This window comes from Dermacentor silvarum, chromosome 2 (genome assembly GCF_013339745.2).
Source record: "Dermacentor silvarum isolate Dsil-2018 chromosome 2, BIME_Dsil_1.4, whole genome shotgun sequence".
Taxonomy (NCBI): Eukaryota; Metazoa; Arthropoda; class Arachnida; order Ixodida; family Ixodidae; genus Dermacentor; species Dermacentor silvarum.
Genome location: NC_051155.1, coordinates 2,445,693 through 2,468,159, shown reverse-complemented (window position 1 = coordinate 2,468,159; position 22,467 = coordinate 2,445,693). Strand labels below are relative to the sequence as shown.

At 48.1% G+C, this 22,467-nt stretch overlaps 1 protein-coding gene across 1 annotated transcript; it reads left to right on the top strand.

Annotated features, from left to right (window-relative positions):
• Positions 1–8,034: 8,034 nt before the first annotated feature.
• Positions 8,035–15,204, top strand: LOC125942872 (uncharacterized). Its single transcript, XM_049661115.1, has 4 exons — positions 8,035–8,140; positions 8,599–8,846; positions 14,022–14,181; positions 14,935–15,204. The coding sequence occupies exons 1-4, from the start codon at positions 8,086–8,088 to the stop codon at positions 14,988–14,990; spliced, it is 519 nt and encodes a 172-aa protein (XP_049517072.1). The 5' UTR covers positions 8,035–8,085; the 3' UTR covers positions 14,991–15,204.
• Positions 15,205–22,467: the final 7,263 nt, after the last annotated feature.

Sequence of the window (22,467 nt, the reverse complement as noted above, 5' to 3'; positions counted from 1 at the left end):
CCACAGCCGAATGAAATTACCGAGCGGTTCAAGTTCTATCATCGCTGTCAGCAAGAGGGAGAGACTATGCACGCATTCATTGTGGCCGTACGCCAAATGGCGAATAATTGCCAATTTGCGTCAGTGTTGGACAACATGATAAGGGATCGGAGAGTGTGTGGTGTAAGGTCCAAGAGCTTACAGAAACAGCTACTAGCAAAGAAGGATTTGTCTTTGGCTGACGCTGAGGCCCTCGCTCTTGACGCGGAAACCGCAGAACTTGATTCACAAGGCATTTCGGCCGACAACGAGCAGACGCATGTGCTACAATTATCCCAGCGACGTGAACCAGGCTCGAGTAAAAAGAAACCCGTAACGTCGCAAGCACTGTGCAGATGTTGTGGAAGCTATGGGCACAAAGCTTCGACGTGCAGGCTAAAGAAGCGGCGATGTTTCAAGTGTAGGCGGCAGGGTCACTTAGCCAGAATGTGCTCGCCCGAAACCACCACCGACAGAGCGCCAGCATTAACAGCGCATACGAAGGACGATACTGAAGATAGCGACAGCAACGCATCGCAGATTTGGTCATTGGCCACTGCTCCAGCTTTGGTTCTACCTATCAGAAAATGTTTCAATTGGGGTGGCATCAATCTGACGATGGACATCGACACAGGATCGCCAGTCTGTGTAATTCCCAGGGCAGTTTATGAAACGTACCGTCAACGATGGCCGCAGCTGCAAGAAGCACAGATAAAGTTGTCATGTTATCTCGGCAAGCTTCCGGTACTTGGAGTGCTCAAGATGAATGTTTCTTACCAATCTTTGGCAGTAAACTAGAGCCTAACGGTTCTGAATTGTGAAGGCCCCAGCCTTTCTGGGCGGGATCTTTTGCAGAAATTGCGTGCAAAAGGCGTCCCTGTATTGCACGTCAAAGAAACAAGCACGGAAAGCACGTCTGCTTCGCCGTCCGCAGCACTACTGGAGCGCTACGCGGAGCTGTTCACCGACGGAACTGGACTGCTGAGAGGCCCTCCGGCGCGACTACACGTCAAAGAAGGAGCAAACCCCAAGTTTTACAAGGCAAGGAAGGTTCCATTTGCACTTCGCAAAAAAGTGTCTCAAGAGTTGGACAGGATAGTTGCGGCGGGCATAATCTCCCTGTGCCTCATTCTGAATAGGCTACGCCCATAGTACCCGTGCTGAAAAAAGACCGGACGGTGCGGATTTGTGGTGACTTTAAAATCACCTTGAACCCCGTGTGCGAAGTGGAACAATACCCATTGCCGATTATAGATGACATATTTGGTAATCTTTGTGGGGGCGAGAAGTTCAGCATGCTAGACCTCCGAGACGCTTACAATCAAATCCCGCTTCACGACGACTCCAAAAAGCTGGCGGTCATTAACACCCACAAGGGACTATTCTGCTACAATCGCTTACCCTTTGGCATAGCGTCGGCACCCACTATAATTCAACGCAAGATTGAGGAGGTGCTAAAGGGTCTGCCAGGTACCCAAGCGTATCTAGATGATGTGCTAATAGCAGACACCGCCGACAGGCGCGTTGCCAGGGGGGGGGGGGGCTGATGAGGCTTCAGCCCCTCCCCCCCCCCACGACATTTTTTCGTGCCGGCATGAACCGCCGACCAAAACTACCACCGACGCCGGGAATAATAATAATAATAATAATAATAATAATAATAATAATAATAATAATAATAATAATAATTATAATAATAATAATAATTTATTTCCCATGAAAAGAATTGCATGGTGGGGTTCTGGTCCGCCGGGGATCAGAATGCTAATGTTGAAGTGGTACTTCATCGTTTCAAGGAGCATGGCATCAAGCTTCGTGCCGACAAATGTAGATTTTCTGAGTCATCAGTAACCTATCTTGGTCACCGTATCGACGCAGAGGGATTGCATCCGCTCGAAAAAAATGTTGACGCTATAAGGCTAGCTCCGGCCCCACGATACGTCACCGAATTGTGGTCAATTCTTTGCATGATAACATTTTACAACAAGTTCTTGCCGAATCTGTCTACGTTGCTCGAGCCGTTATATCGGCTTTTAGAGAAAGGAGCAAAATGGGTTTGGGGCAAGAAAGAAGAGCGAGCTTTCGAAGAGGCCAGGAATGTGCTGTGCGCTGCACCGGTCTTAACGCATTTTGACCCAAAACGGGAGCTACTCTTGGAATGTGATGCTTCGCCGCATGGCGTCGGTGCGGTGCTTTTTCATCGCATAGATGGCGAGAACAGACCGATTGGATTTAGATCTCGGACATTGACCATAGCCAAAAGGAAATACTCCCAGATCGAATGCGAGGCCTTAGCGCTAGTGTACGGAGTTACCCGGTTCCGGGATTACCTCCTGGGACGTGAATTCACGCTGGTCACTGATCACCGCCCCTTGCTAGGCCTTATGGGGGCAGATCGCCAGACCCCGGCTATGGCCGCTGCAAGAATTCAAAGGTGGGCTCTGTTGCTGGGAGCTTACAAGTATAAATTGATGTTTAAACCCGGTGAACTGATGCTCAACTCCGATGCACTGAGCCGTTTGCCACAAATGTTGCAGGCGCCGGAACCAGCAATTGAAGAATGCGATGACATGGTGCTCGCCATCGACGGATGGGACCATCCCGCGGTGTCACGCCAGGAGTTGAAAGCACTGACAGCAGCAGACGAGATGTTATCAAGTGTTTGCCGGTATGTTATCGGGGGTTAGCCGTCACCATGGCCTGTAGGAAACGTGGCACTGTCCGAATACTACAAACGGCGACATGAATTGTCCGTGGAAGGAGGGTTACTGTTCTGGGGCCATCGGGTAGTAATCCCCAAAGATGCTCGTGGGAGGTTGTTAAAACTGTTACACGAGGCCCACTAGGCAGTTTCAACCATGAGGACCGTGGCGAGGTCCAGTTTCTGGTGGCCCGGTCTTGACAAAGCCATTCAGCGTGTCGGGGATGAATGTCGCAGCTGTGTACAAGCTTTACCCATGCCACCGACACAGGAGCCTGTAAGCTGGCCCAGTACGAACAAGAAATGGTCGCGACTGCACATCGACTTTGCGGGGCCCGTTAATAACACCATGCTTTTGGTTATCGTGGACTCGCACAGCAAGTGGATAGACGCTATACCGATGCGCCAGGCCACTGCTAAGAACACAGTGGACGCTCTTAGGACGTTGTTTAGCAGATTCGGACTGCCTCATACCGTGGTCTCGGATAAAGGCACGCCATTTACAGCGTCAGAGTTTGACCATTTTATGGTGGGAAACGGTGTCACGCACATTCGCACGCCGCCTTATCATCCACAGAGCAATGGATTGGCAGAGCGCGCCGTCAGAACTATAAAGGACGGTTTAAAGAAAATGACTGGAGTGGATCTCGGGATTGCCCTGGCTAGAATTTTGTGCAAGTACCGGAACGCGCCACAGCCTTCGGGGTTGTCTCCATCAGAATTGTTTTTGGGGTACAAGCTGCGGACGAGACTAGACATGTGTTTTCCACCCAGGAACCAGACAGAACATCGGCGGAAACCCACCGACGACACTACCTGGAGTTTCGCCCCAGGCGAAACCATCTACGTCCGCAACTACGGAGTCGGGGACAAGTGGACACCTGGTAAAGTCAAGTCTACCACAGGTGCCCGGTTGGTGACTGTTCAGACGGATGAAGGTGTGGTTCGCAGACACACAGATCAAGTGCGCATGCGTTCTGCCGACACATCCGGGATCCCATCCGCCAAACCCCAGGAAGACCCGATGCCCACAGAGGAGAGAGCGCCGGATTCCAGTACCGCGTCGGACGGCTCAGAAGCCCCGCCCCAACTGCGGCGTTCCGCTCGTACGAAGAAGCCGGTAGAGCGCTACGGTTATTAAGGGCAAAGGAATGTTATCACTTACGTCAGCCGAATCGGCATGCGCCAGCTGCCCTTGCGCCGTGTGCCACCTTTTCTTCTTTCCCATCTCCCCCCCCCCTTTTCTATATATTTCTGAGACGACAATAAAACGTCGCATTATGCCTGGATACGCTGTCTGATTTCCTTCCGGATGTACGGACTTTCCCAGCGGCTCGGTAACAGTGTCAAAGCTACGTTCGATTCACCACCTGCAAACCGTAGCGAAGCAGCCACTAGTACACTCTACAGCCACGGAAAGCTGGATTGCGGATCGAATTATTACAAACATTAATATACATTTTTTTCGTTTTTGTCATTCAATGATTCTGGTGCGACCCACGCGACTTGAACGTGCTTCCCGGTATGCTTGTTTTTATTGTGTATCATCTGCCGTAATTAATGAAATAACAATGTACTTTTGCACTGGCGATTCGAGAGGTGGCTCAAAAAAAAAAGAGAGCGTCGGTTCCTCGATTTCCTCGCTCTCCTTTCGTCCTGGAATTTGCGCCATCGCCATCGACGACAGCCTTGCCTTGTGCGCAACGTGGTAACCGAGGAGACTGAAGTCAACGTGTGCGTGAGTATGCATTTTTAATACGAAAGTTTTCTTGTCGTGATTGTACCTTATGTGCATTCTCATTTACGAGTCAACGTCGTGTGCGAGTATTTGCGTAGTTAATGGCGCGTGCCAAATATGCAGCGAGCGCACGTGTGGCTAGGCCGATCAGTCGCGTACTACGTGCGCTCGAGATGAGTTCAATCATGTGCGCATGTTATATACTCCGGAATGGCATTGACTAGACGGCTTTTTTTGATGCACAGAAAGACGCTGGGCGTAGATTTCATGCACGACTTGCGCGATATAGCTACACTATAGATCTTGAATGAGGTCTGTCGGGGATCTATGCGCGTGTTACCCGGCCACAAGCACTTCATCTCCTGCATCGTTTAGGGCAGCGGGGTCTACACGAAACCGTGCCGGCCAGGAAATAAATTAGCCGTTTTGGCGAGAAATTCCGACGTCACTGCTGCGGTGGTGCCAAACAAAGCCATGTGGATTCTATGCGAACATTAAAGCACCTGAAAAATAATCTAAGAGACTTCTTTAGTGCTCGGCGGGGCCTAATGGCTCCCTATTCGTCCAGTACGAGTGGTGCGTGTTAGTGCCACAATATGAGATCATGTAACACTTCGATTCAGCCACGTGTTGTTCACAACTTAGCGTAAACTTTCACCGCCTTCCGCTAGCTTTGCTCTCCATGGGAGACGAGCTTAATTGTACCTCGTGCAAAAGGATACGTGCTCTAATGAAACCGCCGATTTCGCATGCTTGCACAGAAAGCTCCAGCCTTATGCAGTGGATCGACCACATGAATCAAACGGCTCATGTAAATAGCGGAGCGCTTGTGGCACACGTGGATCTTTAGCAAAACCTCTAAAACAGATTCGGTGCATAGAAAAAACTTCTCAATTGCAGCGTGCCCCGTACTAGACGCGGAGACTAGGCGCAGAATGGCTCCTTATACGCGCGGCGATTCTGATGTCATGCCAGCTTCCTTAGGCAGAAATTATGAGATAATGTGCAGCAGTCAACACGCTTCTCGGCAAGTCATGAGGTGGTTTACGTCAGTAGTAATAGTCCTGCACCTAACTTTTGCTCCAATTGCTTATTCGTGACAGTCGCGTTTCCACACAGACGATTTTTGTTCTTCGTGAGACCAAAATTTCATTACATATACAAAATTCATGGGTGTTAAGTTTCGTTCAGCAGCTGGTCAGGGAGGTTTGCCGCATGTTGCCTGCTCCTGGAACATCTAGCAAACCTCCCTGACCAGCTGCTTTCTGCAGCTGCCAGCAGGCAGCGACACAAGTTTATGCTAGTGCTCTCGTTGCATCAGGTCACATCCCCACAAGTGAAGGCACATTTTCACTTTTTTCTAAAAACACCAGGCAATGAACTGTGGTAAGTGTCATACTCAACGAAGGCGACCCCAAAATGTGATCGTTCTGCAAAATTTGAGCAAGAACAGTGCAGTGATGAGTGAAAAACCTTTTTTCGAACAGGTGCAGCGAAATTATTCAGCACCCTGTAGAAGTTTGACGTACATATCACGGCTACCATTATGCTCGGCTGTCTTAACTGACTGTTGAACTTGTACCTTGAAGTCGTATGTACCACGTAAATCAAAAGAGTAGTATTGTCATCTCATTCAAACAGCTGAAGTTCAAGATTATGAGTTTATGAGGGCAGTAACTGCAATGTATTGTTGCAGGCCTTTCACTACCTGATGGCTGTATTAAGTGCTCATATGCTAAATGTACCAATTACTGTACCACGCTTTCCTTTTGTTTTGACCTAATATTGTGTTGCATTAATACGGTTATTTTTTTCGTATTATTGCAACAGCTAACATTGGATAAGTAGGAATGACATTGTGTTGTACCTAATCCTTGTACCTGTGACCCCTACCCTCTGTAACAAAAAAAACCCTGATGGTATAGTGTCCCAGCTGTTATGTAACATGCTTTAAAAATACACAGATAATTTTACACAAATAAAACCAAGTGCATGTTATTCAGAGTCCAGTTGAGAAATGGCCAGTAATTTATTACCCTTGGCACCTAATTAGTTATACCTAACTCTTTTATTTAGTCATCTATCGGTTAGGGTGTTGATCAGGAAGTTGTATGATATATTAGAGTGACATGCTTCTAGCAAGGTCCACATCATGTTTTTTTTCTCGTGGAGAGAAGCCTGCAAGTAATGAAAACTGCCATGCGTCAATGCACCCGTGTGCACAAGGTTGCTGTGCCATCAAACAGTCTCAGCGGGGAAAGTTAACTGTTCTTCTTTCTGGGGTTTTACGTGCCAAAACCAGTTCCGTTTATGAGGCACGCGGGAAAGTAAACTGCTCGTCGCAGGCTAACCACTCGGAGCAGTGCATTTCTTTTATGTTGGTATTTCATAATATCGGGGAGCTGTTGGTGCATTGTGCAAAGAACATTTATGTTATTGTCAATGACAGGGCCGGCTTGCTTAACGACTAAGACAGTTTTAGGGCCCTGCAATTCCATGCACATGATCTTTTTCAAATTTCATGGGGTGGGGGGGCTCATTGCCGGAAAAAATAAGCACACAATGTGTTCCTCGCTGGAAACGGTTTGTTTTGGTGTCGCTTATGATGCTCATCTCCCAAATTACCATCTTGACAATTAGAACAAATAAAATGTTGGCTCATTACTTTGCTTTGCTACTTGGATGACGTGCATCATGAATACTAGCACTTTTTCAACCAAACTCCAACGAACATGCACTTTGTTTTGTTTGTGTAGACTGAACAGTAATTTACTGATGCAGAAGTACTTTTCTCTTTAGTGTCCCTTTAAGACCACGGTGGTCAGGACCAACACAGTGCGTTTGCCTCCCCCCCCCCCCTTTTCTTTAAAGTTTGTGTATGATGCACTCTGTATAGCTGTTGAAAATGTTGCAATTATTGTTGACAAGCACCATTGTTGCACATACAGGAAAGTAATCAAGCATTCGCTGTTTATTATTATGCATAATTTCCCCCCGCCTAGCTTTCAATGCCTACATCTGTAAAATTAGCAATGGCTTGAATATTAACAGCACTCTTGTCATTTTATGGCTGCTATCTTGCAGGTGTAAACCTGCCTTAGAAGGTTGCATAGTTTGTTAAACATCTAACTTTAAAAACTGTGCACCAAGAGGCTTGCACCTTTTGGCCAGTTTGAATGTTGCCATCCCAAGTTATACCAAATGCAATCTGCATTTTTGCATTGAAAGGGGTTTGTAATAATAAATGATTCATTGTTTATTGAGATTTGCGGGTGCTTGACTGTCTCCGATATGTCATAACATTGTCTGTTGGTGGCGGTGGGTGCAACTGAAAAGTTGCAAAGAATATAAAAACAATGACAAACTAATTCTTTAGTGTCATTCTACAGTTCCTGAGTTACGTTAACTTGTACCACCGATACTTTGACGTCATCAAAGCTGTGCCAGCTTGTTCACAATGTCTGCGCAGTTTGCTGTGGGCATTCACAGAGGTCACAAATATCTTATTCGTGACATTTGTCCGTTGAATGTAGCCTGCACAGCTTAACAGGTTGCTTGTCGTTCTAGTGTCTTATAATCTGTTTTGAATATTTTTACTTTGTTCAAAGGCACTTATGACAAGGCAAAGATGAGGGCCAAGAAGGCGGAATGCGAGTTGGCTGTCGACACCACGGAGCTGTCGGGTAAAGGCTAGTGTTTTTTTTTTGTTTTTTTATGCTCATGCTTATGTGAAAGGGGAAGGCAAACTCGGAGCAGGGTTACATTTACAGAGCAGTCGCTCTGCCAATTGGGCTGACCAGGAAGCTAGAGGTGACAGCTTCAGGCTAAAGTGGCAAGTCGAAGTACATGCAACAAACGTTTTTTTTTTTGTGGAAAAGCTGCCGGCTTGAGGGGCTGAGTCTTATAAAAGATGCGACTTATAGACCGGAAAATATGGTACTCCCCATTAGACACAATAGAATGCTTCCACCTCTCCTTCTTATGCTGGAAGCACCCTTGAAAGTCTTTAAATACCTATGAATTTTTGTCACCGAGACCTGTACAAATCCTGATACTTTGCATTTCCCAGAGTGCTCTGAAACAGCCAAACATGCCATAAATGTACCGCTTCTGCTGTGAAGTAAATATTTTTGGGTTTCAGCGATGCTGCTGCGGGTGCAGCTGGAGGTGCGGCAGCAGAACAGGGACGTCCTGCATGAGCTGCAGCAGCTGAGGCATGAAGTACGGGTCGTGTCTGAGAGGCTGGATGAAACTGAGCCTCTCGACAAGACCCGTGCACTGTCTCAGCCTGCCTTGTCGACGGTGCCTCCAGTTCTTCCTCGGCTACCTGCCGACAATATTAAAGAATTAGAGGCAGCCGTGCGGGATGAGCCTGTGGCTGCCACCTTGGTTTGTACTGCCCTTTTATTTGTAATTATAAGGCTATGTAACATGTGGACGTTCTGTGCTGTTTCATGAAACATGGTGTGGGTTCTATGCAAAGGAACTTTGCATCGCACACACTAAAGAGTTCATGGAAATAATTTGTTCCCTGCTGTATAGTTTCTAATGACATATTTGGACTGGACCTTAGTTTCTTTAACATGCATATAAATCTAAGCGTACACTAGTGTTCTTGCAATGAGACCTCATCCAAATGTGACCCTGACTGCCAGAATAAAATCTTTGACCTCGAGCTCCGCACCGCCATAGGCACTGAGCTACCATAGTGGCTTGCTGAATCGGTGATTTCGAACAGCTCTCCGTACAGATACATTCATGAAGCAGGAGTAAATCGTTAAGTTAATAAAAACATATTGCTGATATAAAATGCAAACTGTGGCAGCTTTTTATAGAAGGACACAATGTAGAGCACTTGTGAATAAATTTTTTATTTAGACGAGTTGGCACATCGTGAATGATAAATAGCAGTTCAAACAAGTGGGACACAGTACAGGAAAGGGGTGCAATGATGTTCTGTATATACTGTATTTACCTCATTTTAATGTACAGTTTTGTTTTCTAAATAATAGAGTTTGAAAATTGCATTGCAGTTGGATATGTAATGAAAACCACATTTGCAGCAAGTCTAGTGTACCTGTTGTCGAATTGCCTCATTGCACTAACATTTTTTTTCTTGTGCTACAAGCCCATGAAACAAACTCCTAAACTTTCCAGTTTCAAGCAATGGTTCAAAGCATTTTCTAGAGCACTAGCAATTACTTTAAGAATGTAAACCCACATACCCTGTGGCCCCTGTTACTTTTTATTCCACTACTCGGATTTTTCTGTGCTTTGTTTTATCTACCACTATTCTACATTATGTAAGAGAATTTATGCCCTTCATATTGAATAAGTGAAATACCCTATTTACTTATGTAATGGACACGCTCGCATAATGAACGCACCCCCAACTTTCGTCGTCAAAATTTCAATTTTTTTTCACCCGCGAAATAAACACACCCTGAACTTGCTGCCGTGAAGTAGGAGAGACACAGTACGATGCGGCGTCCGATATGGCATTCAGTGGGTACGATTGTATCAGACGCTGAATTGTACGTGTGTCTCCTACTTTTATTGCGGTAGCATCATATGGACACTCCAGGTGCATTTTTGAAGTCGGCGCCAATGATCGCGGCTTTATCCCGCATTGGAGGGAAGAAAGCGGGTAGGAAACTCGCCGTATTTCGTCGTGTGCAAGGCGCCGTTGGGAGGGGAGGGAGGCGGCACAGCAACTGCACATTGCACGGCCGGGCGTGCCCTATTTTGAAAACGATCTGCGTCGGAGGCTGAGTCTAGGTGCGACGGCGGCTCATACTTTTCAGCGTACCCCGTTATCGCCGCTAAGTTTGCGTTGAAGCGATACATGGCATGAAGGTCACTTCGCTCGCTGTTGCTGCAGCGCTTCCTCACACCAGCATTTCGACAGTGAGCACTCACTGGACACTCACTGTCGAAAGTAAGAATAGTAGTTCTATCGCCCGTATAAACTTCCAAAGTAATTTAACCAGCATGGTGTCAGCGCGCACAGGCAAACATGAACCAATCACACTCGATGACCGCGGACACTCACTGTCGAAATTGCGGCTTTCTCTGCGCATTTGCTATCGCAATCGATGGTTCGCCTTGCGGACGAAATTGCGGCTTTCTTTAGAGGTGGCCGCGGAAAAACAAATCGTTCAAAATTTTACCCTGCATAATAAACGCACCCCCCCAACTTGCACATATTTTCAAGGAAAAAAAGTGCGTTCGTTATGCGAGTAAATACGGTATTGTAATGGGGGTACCCCATTTTCCATGCCTTGATGACAAGGGTTGGGAAAGTTGATCAAATTGCGAACAGCTCGAACCATTGCATTGAACATTCATGGCAAAAACAGATGCTGGACATAGAGATAACACGGCCCCTGTGAAGGGGAAATAGAATTGTTTAATGTTTTTTTTACCTTGGGTGCCATCCGTTTTGCTTTTTGACATGCTTTTTCCCACCCAGTTTAAACCCACAATAAATGTAATGCAGACCACAACAGTGTTGTTGAAGGGGTTATATGTTCTGCCTTCCCCATGAAGCCTTGTTCACTGACATAGTCGTTGGCCATTTGCCTGTTGTAGCTAAATGAAATCAATAATAGTCAGTGAACAAGGCTTCTGTGTAGAAGCCGAAACATCCTTTCGACAAGCAAGTCGAAGCAAGTGTCAAACCTTCCGATGTCTTACGTGGTTGCCTTCTGTGCCATGATGTTATGAGAGGGAGAAAGCTAAACGAAACCTGGCTTTAGAAAAACTAGTATAAATGAGGTATTTAGTGCACTCTGGGGTTTTCCAGTATATTTCTGGGGTTTTAGAGTCCGGAACCTTTACGTAAAGGGACAGACAACTGCTGAGAACATGAATTGAGAAAACCGCTTGTGCAAAAATGACCTATCCTACTTGTTAAAATAAGCCATGTTTTTCTCATTAAATGTGGATTTATATTTTTAATTCTTCCCCAAAAGTTGCGAAAAATGACCCTTGGCGCACCACATGGCAAAAACATGAAGATGCATAAGTGGCCTGAAGAGGAGGGAAAACTGGAACAACTTGGTATTGATTCATGGTAAATAAGGAACAGCGCACTGAAAACGTAGACGAAGGGAGACTTGACACACCACAAGTGCTGACTTTCAAATGAAAAACTTATTGAATGAACGAGTTTATGTCACTTGAACTGTGCATGCACTTGCAAGGCAGTGAACAATTCATGACATGCACTAGTGGTTATATCAGGTGATACTAAAAAAGAATGAATTAAAAAAACATCACACTGCTCGGATGTCAAAGATTTGCGGGGTCTAAAAACAAAATTTCTGTTTCTCGGAAGACTATTGTAGGCTGACTAATGCAACCTGGTCCTGCTTTCTGTATTCTATAGGTCTCGCAAATTTCATGACTCAGTTGGTCTGTGTGGCGAAAAAGAATCTCCGTCTGAGAGAATTCTGCAGTGCACCCGAATTTCCAAATGCGAGGCGCAAACAGTGCATTTTGGTGCTCCCTGAGGCGCACGTTTACACTCCGCCATGATTGTCCCACGTACACTCGGCCACAGGTGAGGGGGATGCTGTACACGATTGCAGTGGCGCAAGGCACACGCATATTAGTGTGCCTTACAGGGCTGACGTTTTTTGCATTTGCACCTTTCTCCACACGTTTTGTAACTGCTGTGCAGATGCTACCCACTTTCTGGCTGAAAAAAAAACAAATCTATGCCATGCCACGATTTCCCCGCCCCCCCCACCCCTTTTTTTGTTTAAACCTGTGCGAACGCTAGTGTCCATAGCATGCTTAAATTCTTGCACGAACTTTCCACAAGACAGCATGCTATTGGCGTCTTGAGGAAAGCTTATGCGAAGAGTAAAGTTTGGAGAGTAAAGATGCGGCACCAAGAAGCAAGCCGTTAGCCGTACATCCACTAGCGTTCGCACAGGTGTAAGAGGGGGGGGATCGTGGCATGGCATAGATTTGTTTTGTTCTTTTCAGCCAGAAAGAAAGTAGGTAGCGTCTGCCCTGTTAGGCACACTAACATGTGTGTTTGCCTTGCGCCACTGCAATCGTGTACAGCATCCCACTCACCTGTGGCCGAGTATACGTGGGACAATCGGGGCAGTGTGTAAACGTGGGCCTCAGGGAGCACCAAAATGCCCTGTTTGCGCCTTGCATTTCGCAATGCATTGCCATGACTGCGGGTGCACTGCAGAATTCTCTCGGACCGAGATTCTTTTTCGCCTCACAGACCAATTGACGCATAAAATTTGCGAGGCCTATAGAATACAGAAAGCAGGACAAGGTTGCATTAGTCAGCCTGCAATAGTCTTCCTAGAAGAAATTTACTTTTAGATCACGCAAATCGTTTACAGCGGAGCAGCGCGATGGTTTTTATTTTTGTTAATTCATTATTGTTTAGTATCACCTGATCTAACCACGAGTGCATGTCATAGATTGTTCACTGCCTTCCAGGTGTATGTGCAGTTCAACTGTTCATAAACTCGTTCATTCAATAAACTTACCAGTTGAAAGTCCGCACTTGGGGTGTGTCTACGTCTCCCTACGCTTTCAGGACACTGTTCCTTATTTACCATGAATAAGAGGCCTATACATGGCTTTCTATTATTATATGGGGTTCATAGTATTCTTATTAGTATTGAAATGCAGTCCACAATTTTCTGTTTTTTTACCTAAAGGCTGATAAGCCTTCGTTTGTAGTGAAAGTGGCACTGCCTTTGTTTTTGATGAGTTGGCTTGGTAAGTCTATCGACAGAACAATGATAACGGGGGCCAGCCAGCCATGATGTAGGTGTGTATTAGGGGGAAAAACGCTGTACAAATGAAAGAAGGTCTGTACGACAATGCAAACTTATTGTACCAGCTTTATATTTTCAAAAGTGGTTGAAAAGGCCAAAATGTAGGCAGTTAACTGCAGTTGCACTCACTCCTGTGAAAGCAGAATGATGGGCTGCTTTCACAATTTGCGAAGCTGCAGGTGCAAATATTGCTGAGGGTTAACTTTTGGTTACCACAAAACTACGTCTTTAAAACTGGTTGTCAGTCGCTTTAACGCAAAATGTGAAGGTCTGAAAATATTATGTCGGTATGCCTTTAAGCTGTTTTGTGCCACACGTATGTAGATCTGGCTTTCCTGCACTCTAATGTCACATCCCCTAATTATGCATTGGGAATTCGCATGGGAGTAGAATTGGTGCGCTTACAAATGATAGTGAAAGCTTGGAGAGGTAGTTACTATGAAACATAGTTACTGTGCTAAGGGTTATGAAACACAAACATGAAATGCACAGAACAGACAAGACCTGATGCACTTCGTGTTTGTGTTTCTTCCAGTAACGCTTAGGTGTTGTAGAGCACATTTACAATTAAAGGGCATTGCGTCACAAACCTCTTCCAGCAAAAATGTTTTGCTTTGCACTCAGCTAAAAATTCACTTCACTTGGCAATAAATTATATTCTGGTAGTATTGGGTAGATTTTTCAGCTTGAAAACACTGCCGCATACAATGCTCATTTCCACATCTCTGGCAATTTTTGTCTTTTGCAGCACAAGCACCTCCTGCAAATAGGAGGGAAGTCACTGCGCGAGGTGCCATCGTATGCCATGAAGGCTGTAATGGCGCACCCCGTCCAAGTGATTTACAGCCTTCATAGCAGGAGGGGGAAGAGGGCATTCATCAATTTGAAGTTATGCCGGATAGTCACAGGTAAAGCTTCCTCAGTCATCCTTTTGCATTGTTGAAGTATTGTGTTTACAGCCGAACTCCTCTACTGCGAAATGGCTTGCATAACAAGAGGTTGTCCTTGCCAAAATCGTGTCTTTCATATAAATTGTCAACTTATACAATGAAGAAATTTGGGCGTCGCTGTTGGCTGATTTCATTTTTTACTATGAAAGCCACATACTCAGTCACCACTGCCCTTGCAGAAATTGCGAAAGTGTGCTCTGCACTAGCACCAATGGCAGCTTAGGTGAATTGCTTGACGAGCATGCCGATGAATTGCATCACATCAGGCAGCTTACACGTTTAGCATCAGCGGGTGAGACAGTTGAATATGTCTCGGTTAGTAAAGACATGGTGTGATCATCACTGATGACGTTAACGCTATGTTGGAAAAACAAGAATGTCAACGAAGGCAACAGGGATGAAGATCCTGTAAATGGATCAAGAATTTTCATGGCGGGGAAGGCGATAGCATTTAATTGTCTGCAGCATTACTTTGCGTATCCTGCATTTCGCCGCTGAGCATGCTGTGAACCTCGATTCAATAAGGTTGGCTGCGGTTGCAAATTCTGTCAGATAAACTGTGTGCTAAAGACTTAGCAACTTATTTCACTAAGTCTCTTGAGTTCATGTTAAGGTTTTCTTTTGTTGAATGTGTTTGCGTGCTCTATTGTGGGTGATCTTTACGGTGCACGCTCTATGTACTAATTGTGGTCTTTGCATGTTTGTGTGCAGATGTCATCTGTGCGAAAGAGGGGGGGCGACCTGACACAAGCACAGGACTTCATTAAGTGGTTGCCAGGGTCTGTGGACAGCGGTTGTGGCAGGAAGAGGCGTTTCACAGAAACGTTTGCAGCAGAGCAGCCCGATGATCCCTCCCTTCGGGGCAGGAATCATTGCCTGCCCACTGCTGCCCTCTCCCTGCCCCACCCATGCCCTCAGGTCCCTGGCAAGTCCACCGTCGGTCCCTCCTGTCCGGCTGCTGCTGCCCCTGCTCCTTCCCCTGCTGCATCCCCTGCCCCTCCTCCTGCTGCTGCCCCTGGCGCTGAGCACCCCTACTGATGCCTGCATCAGTTCAAGAATTCTATTGTAAATAGCACTGTAAATAGTATACTAAATAAATTATATTTCGTTTACGCTTTGCGTGTGTCTGCAGGAAGTTTCCTTCCCACACCTATTTCCATCACGTTTTCTTCGCTACTAATTGTATAGGCAGTAAGCTAGCATACAAGCAACCGAATGGCTGAGTACAGGCCATGCTTGAAACACACTGGATGCAAAATGGCTGAGCACTGGATATTCTTGAAACTCATTGGATACAAAATGGCTAAGCACTAAGTATTCTTGAAACACGTTGGATACAGAATGGCTCAGCACTGGATATTCTTGGAACACGTTGCATACAGAAGGGCTGAGCGCTGGATGTTTTTGAAACATGTTGGATACAGAATGGCTGAGCACTGGATGCTCTTGAAACACTAGATACAGGATGGCTGTGCACTGGGTCTATGCTTGAACTACATTGGAATCTACAATGGCAAGCTGTACGGCCAATCTTGGCTCGAACAGTGGGTGGACCTTGGATCGGGTTGCACTTTGCCATGATGCCAGGATTGGGCCAAAATTCGTACCAATGTCTGCGAGCATTGGACCATGCTTGGCCCAGTGGTGTCGTGCTGCCTGGGTGGTTGTACGTTGTACGGCAGTATTATACGCAAACGTCACAAAAGGTAGGATGGTGTTCCAGTTGGTGTGATCGGGTCGAACATACATTGACATCATGTCAGACAAATTTCGATGAAAACGCTCCGTAAGACCATTTGTTTGCGGATGGTACGATGATGTGGTCTTATGGATGGTGTCCGAGGCCTGGAGGACTTCACGTGGGACATGCGATAGGAACGTCTTGCCACGGTCACTCAGGAGGACACGAGGTGCGCCGTGGCGCAAAACGATTCTGTGCACGAAAAACTCGGCGACTTCGCAGGCAGTATCAGAGCGAAGAGCAGCTGTCTCAGCGTACCGCGTTAGATGATCCACTGCGGTAACGATCCAGCGGTGACCAGTGGGCGTGAGTGGGAGGGGCCCGTACAAGTCTATGCCCACAATTTCGAAGGGGGTGGACGGGCATGGTAGAGGCTGCAGAGGACCGGCTGGAAGGGATGTCGAGCGTTTTCTGTGCTGACATGACGCGCAGGATCCAACGTATTTGGCGACAGAGGTGGAAAGACCCGGCCAGAAAGAACGCGTTTTGATGCGGACGTAGGTCTTGTGAAAGCCCAAGTGGCCAGCCGTCGCGTCGTCGTGAAAATGCTTCTAATACTTGGAGTCGAAGTGAGCGAGGTATGACTGGTACCCATCGGTTACCGGAAGGATGGTAGATTGATCGAAATAACGCTCCACCTTGAAGCTTAAAACGCAAAAGTTGTCGTCTTAAGCGACTGTTGGGGGGTCGTGCCAAGCCAGTAAGTCAGTCGATCAGGGTACGGCTGTATGGGTCAGTACGTTGGAGTGAGACGAGGTCAGTAGACGGGAGAAAGTCAACTGAGGCAACTGACTGTCCCCGGCTACTGGGCGTGTGCTGAGACGTGTGGCTAGATGGTGACGTGCATACCGAAGGTGAAGCATGGGCGTTTGGGGACAGCGGGCAGCGCGACAAAGCGTCGGCATCTTGATGTTGTTTGCTGGACCTATGCGTGACAGTGAAGTGATATTCCTGTAAGCGCAGTACCCAACGGCCGAGGCGTCCAGTCAAGTTTTTCAGGGACGACAACCAACAGAGAGCATGATGGTATCAACCTTCGTATAAGTATCTCGGAGTGACTTTATCTGAGGATGGATCATGGGCCGAGCACATTGACTGCATTGTACGCAAGGCTGGAGCTTCACTAGGTTTCCTTCGAAGGAATCTCAAGCACGTGGGAAGTCATGTCAAAGAGGCTGCATACAAAGCCTACATAAGGCCATTACTTGGGTACGCCTGCCCTGTGTGGGATCAGTCCCATTCTGTACGAATTAAAGCGTTGGAACGCATACAGTCTAGTGCTGCAAGGTATGTCCTGGGGCGGTACAATCGGTTTGATAGTGCAACGGAATTAAAAAGAAATCTAGGATGAACTCCTCTAAGCGAACGCTGCAAAAATCTTCGCCTCAAGCTTTTTTACGCTATATATAATAATCAAACTGGAACCAAGGCCGCGTCACATCAGCGTCCTCCATATTACTTGTCCACCCGAAGAGACCATGTGTTCAAGGTTCGGGAGTATGCCCCCAGGACTAACCTTTTTAAGTTTTCTTTCTTTCCGAGGACCATATCGGAGTGGAATTTGTTACCGGCTGAGGTTGTGAGCCAAAACTCTGTCGATTTGTTTTATTCTGTATTATGCCCCTCGCAATAATGCCAATGGCGCTGCGAGTTTTGTTTGAAACAAGAATAAAGAAAATGGTCGGTCACAACTGTGAAATGGCGGCCGTAGAGATAGGGACGAAATTTTTGTATTGACCATACGATGGCGAGGCATTCCTGTTCTGTAATCGTGTAGTTGCGCTCAGCAGGAGAAAGAGCACGACTTGCATAAGCCACGACTTGCTCTTCGGACTTCTGATTCCGCTGCAGCAGGACAGCGCCAATTCCATGCCCACTGGCATCAGTGTGTAGAATAGTCGGGGCCGTTGCATCGAAATGACGGAGCACGGGCCCTGACGTGAGAACTCGTTTGAGGGTCTGGAAGGCGGCTTCACAGTCGTTCGACCACACAAAGGACGCGCTCGAAGTCAGAAGCTTGTGTAGAGGAGCGGCGACGGTGGCGAAGTCACGGACAAAGCGGCGGAAGTAGGACGCCAGTCCTAGAAAGCTTGCGGAGTTCTTTAAGTGCGGTTGGTGGCGGAAATTGCAGTACTGCAGCGATTTTATCGGGAACAGGCTGGATGCCATGCTTGCTGACGACGTGGCCCAATACTTTAATGCTTCGGCTTGCAAAGCGACACTTTTTATATTGAGTTGGAGACCAGCTTTTGCTAGACACGCGAGAACTTGGTCTAGACGTTGTAGGTGCTAGGAGAAACTCGACGAAAAGATGACAATGTCGTCCAAGTAACAAAGGCAGGTCTTCCATTTTAAGCCACGGAGTACTGTATCTATCATACATTCAAACGTAGCTGGTGCATTGCACAGTCCAAAAGGCATCACGTTAAATTCGAAAAGGCCATCAGGTGTAGCAAACGAAGGCTTTTCTTTATCTGGCTCATGCATGGGAATCTGCCAATATCCGGAGCGCAAGTCGAGGCTCGAGAAATACTCGGCACCTTGTAAGGTATCCAAAGCATCCTCAATACGAGGCATTGGATAAACATCCTTACGGGTAATTTTGTTTAGTGCCGTATAATCGATGCAAAAGCGCACAGAACCATCCTTTTTTTAACCAGCACAACAGGAGAAGACCAAGGGCTTGCTGAAGGCCTTATAATGTTGCGTGTCAGCATGTCGTTCACATGTTTTTCTGTAACTTTTCGCTCCGAAGGTGACACACGGTACGGGCGACGGCGAATGATGCGAGAGCCGTCTGTTTCAATTCGATGAGTAGTTACAGTGGTCTGACCCAGGCGTCGCGAAGAAACGTCAAAACGAGCTTCATGCTTCATTAAAATGGTGAGGAATGCATTGGTCTGGGCCGGATTGAGATGTGCACTCAAGGTGGCCTTAATAGCACTAGTGTGGCCTTCTGCGGGCGTACAATGCGCGGAAGATGTGGCAGGCGAAACACTGACGACACATACCGGCGCAGCGTCGGCGAGCTTGGCGACAGTAGACCCTTTCGGCAGTAGTAGTGGCTCAGGAGTCGTATTAAAGGCAGTGAGGCTGGCATAGCCACTCGAGAACCGGACCAAGCAAGAAGCGATTGCGAGTCCTCGAGAAATGCAACGCTGAGAAAATACAACCACTGCGTCTCCGTCGACAATGTCTGTTGACCCAACGTTAAGAATACGTTCTTCGTCTGGTGGGATAAGAAAATCCGCTGCTGCAATAAGGTTGGGACAAGGGGAATCGAAAACTGGATAAGTCTCGGTGTCGCTGATGTGAATCCTTGGGGGACAGGAAGTCCCATCCTAAATAATCTGATGAGCGCACATCGAAAGCACCGCAAGTTGCACATGAGGACCAATACCGTCTATCAGAACGCGAGCTGTGCACTGTCCGGTAGGAAAGATGGGAACGTCATTGGCACCACATAGGGCCGGACCAACATACGGCGTTTGCACTTTTCGCAGACGAAAGCACATTTCACGATGTATAACAGAAATAGCGGCTCCAGTATCTACAAGGGCGTCGACGGAAACACCTTCCAGACAAACCGAGAGCAAATTGGCGGGGCGAGCAGGAGGAATTGGGATAGTCCGACACGATGCAGTTTCTCCTCCAAAAACTGCAGCCTCTAGTTTTCCGTGCGGGTGTCCACAACATGGGAAGCAGCGCGCAAGGGCGATGAGGAACGGCGGTAAGGTGAAGAAGAGCGACGCCGGGGCGAGCGGGATGCTCGAGCCATGTCCTGGGAAGGTGAAGGAGAGCGACCAGAGGAGGTTGTGTACGGTCCGGGAACGTAGGAATCTGGCCCTGGTGTCTTGTCTCGCTCAAAGTTGGCGTTGCCTCGCCTTTCACCTGGGTGATGCCCGGGAACGTAGTCATCAAACCTAGGTGCGCTGTCTGGCTCAAAGGTAGCATAGCCCCGCCTTTCATCCTGCTGACGCTGACGGCAGTAACGAGAAATGTGGCCGCGAATACTGCAGTAGAAACAAACCGGGCGCGGCGGCCGCCACGGAGAGTAGTACGGCTGTGCAGGAGTATTCGCTGCCAGCGAAGCTAGGGGGCCGCGGTAAGCTTCGGCAGGTGGAGACTGAATGGTCGAGGGAGGCCGGGAGGCAATTTCGGCATAACTTGGCGGACGAAATGGTCCAGTAGACTTTTCCATTTGGATGTTTGTCATCGACGCCAGTTCATCCTTGATGATGTCACGAAGTCCAGTAGGAGCGGGGCAAACGGTCGCAAGCGTCACAGGTCCAGAAAGGTGTCCGTGAAGTTCTTCCCTGATGAGAGTGCGTATCAGGGCTCGCAACTCAGCATCACCGTTGAGACGATGGTCGCAAGAGGCGCGTGGCAGGCGAATAGACTAGAGCGTGTCTAGACGTTGGCATGCTGTGATAATATCACCAACGCAGCTTGGGCTCTGCATGACGAGAGCATTAAAGGCGACTGTGTTGATGGCCTTCAGTATGTGGCGAACGCGGTCAGCTTCCGCCATGTCACTCTGTGCGTGGCGGCAGAGAGCGAGGACGTCCTCAATGTAGGATGTATAGGACTCGTCCTGGTCTTGTACGCGCGTTGCCAGCCTCTGTTTCGCGATTTCGGAACGTCCAGACGACATGCCGAATATCTGGCGAAATTGCTGGGTGAACGATGGCCAGTCCGAAAAGTCACTTTCGTGGTTAAAAACCACGTCTTCGCAACTTCGGTTAGGTAAAAGGAGACATACCGCAATTTGTGCGTGTCGTCCCAATGGTTGGCGTCGCTGGCTCTGTTGTAGTGATCAAGCCAATCGTCCACGTCGTCGCCGCGGAGGCCGGCAAAGACGGGAGGATCGCGGTGTGTGGTGTGCACCGTCCAGGTAGGCCCAGCTGGCAGAGCAGAGGTGGTAGCAGCACTGGTGGATGGGTTGGTTTCTGCCATCACCCTGGTAGGCGAGAGCAAACGACGACCGGACCGGAGCTCCAGGGGAATCGGGAAAGAAAGAGGACGAGGGAATCGAAGCACGCTCCACCACTTGTGAGACGCCGACCGATGCGATGCCTTTATTTCCGAGCAGTCGCCCGAGTCAGAGACGAAGCACCGAACGAGACAAAAGATGATGATGAGTCGTATGTACGGATGACGACGACGATATGCGCAAAATGCGCTCACAATATATATATATATATATATATATATATATATTGCTGAGAGATAGTGAGGCTATATTAGTTCAGGTGCAACCAAACTAGGCAGGCCCACTAAGCTTCATCAAAGTCACTCCCTCACCAGAACAGGAATTGGCCTCCCTGGTGCAGTATTCGACCACTGCCTCCCTCATGACTCCGACAATTAACCCATGGCCCTCAGTCCCCAGTGGCTGCGGAGCACCTGACCAAGGTGGCGGTCAGACCTGCGACGTGGCAGAGGGTGCTAAGAATCTCTGGGTCCGGACAGGCCGCCAATGGAGACTGAACCTGGCAGCGTTCAACACGCGCACCCTCTCGAGTGAGGCTAGCTAAGAAGGACTATTTGAGCAATTATCAGGCATTGTCTGGGATATTGTTACGCGAACGAAGGATTAAGTACAGGAGACTATTTACAAGTATATTTACAAATGATAGCTGCAGCGCTGGCCAGATCAGCCGATAGCTCGAGAGCCCAGAGCAGTTCGTCTTCGTCTAGGCGCCCGCGTGCCTCGTTCAAACAACCAAATACCACACGCGTGTAGCATAATCCCCCGGCGGCAGAAGCGACGTCCCGGAGCGTCTAAAGGTCATCACTGGGAGGGTGATACTGCTTCAGTCGTGTAACGTGCACGATATCACTGGACTGGGAAGCAGATGGGGCGTCAGGGGCGATCTCGTAGGTGACGGGAGTCACGGCACGAATCACTCGGTAGGGGCCTGTGTAACGAGACAGCAGTTTTTCTGACAGGCCGACCTGACGCGACGGAGACCATAGGAGCACCAAAGAACCAGGTGGGAAGTGCAGGTCGCGGTGTCGCTGGTCGTACAAACGCCGTTGACTCTCTTGGGAGTGCAGAAGGCGGCCACGGGCAATTTCCCTTGCGTGGGCAGCGCGGGCGACGGCGTCAATTGCATATTCACTGGTGGTTGCTGTGTGAACAGGGAGGCTTGTGTCGAGGGGCAGTGCTGGTTCTCGGCCGAACAGAAGGAAAAATGGCGAATAACCGGCTGTGTCGTGGCGCGAGGAATTATACGCAAAGGTGACAAACTGGTAGAGCGAGGTCCCAGTCAGTGTGGTCGGAAGACACATACTTCGCGAGCATGTCTGTGAGAGTGCGATTAAGACGCTCCGTGAGGCCATTCGTTTGCGGATGGTATGACGTGGTTAGCTTGTGCCTCGTGGCACAGAACTGCAGGATGTCCGCGATAACTTTCGACAGGAATGTCCGGCCACGGTCTGTGAGAAGTTGTCGCGGAGCTCCATGTAATAGAATCACGTCGCGTAGAAGAAAATCGGCA

Bases quoted from the DNA above. Each gene is read 5' to 3' on its own strand.
- LOC125942872 (XM_049661115.1), top strand. From the start codon at position 8,086: ATGAGGGCCAAGAAGGCGGAATGCGAGTTGGCTGTCGACACCACGGAG. The intron at 8,141-8,598 runs GTAAAGGCTAGT...TTTGGGTTTCAG, and splicing joins CGACACCACGGAGCTGTCGG to CGATGCTGCTGCGGGTGCAG. The intron at 8,847-14,021 runs GTTTGTACTGCC...TGTCTTTTGCAG, and splicing joins AGCCTGTGGCTGCCACCTTG to CACAAGCACCTCCTGCAAAT.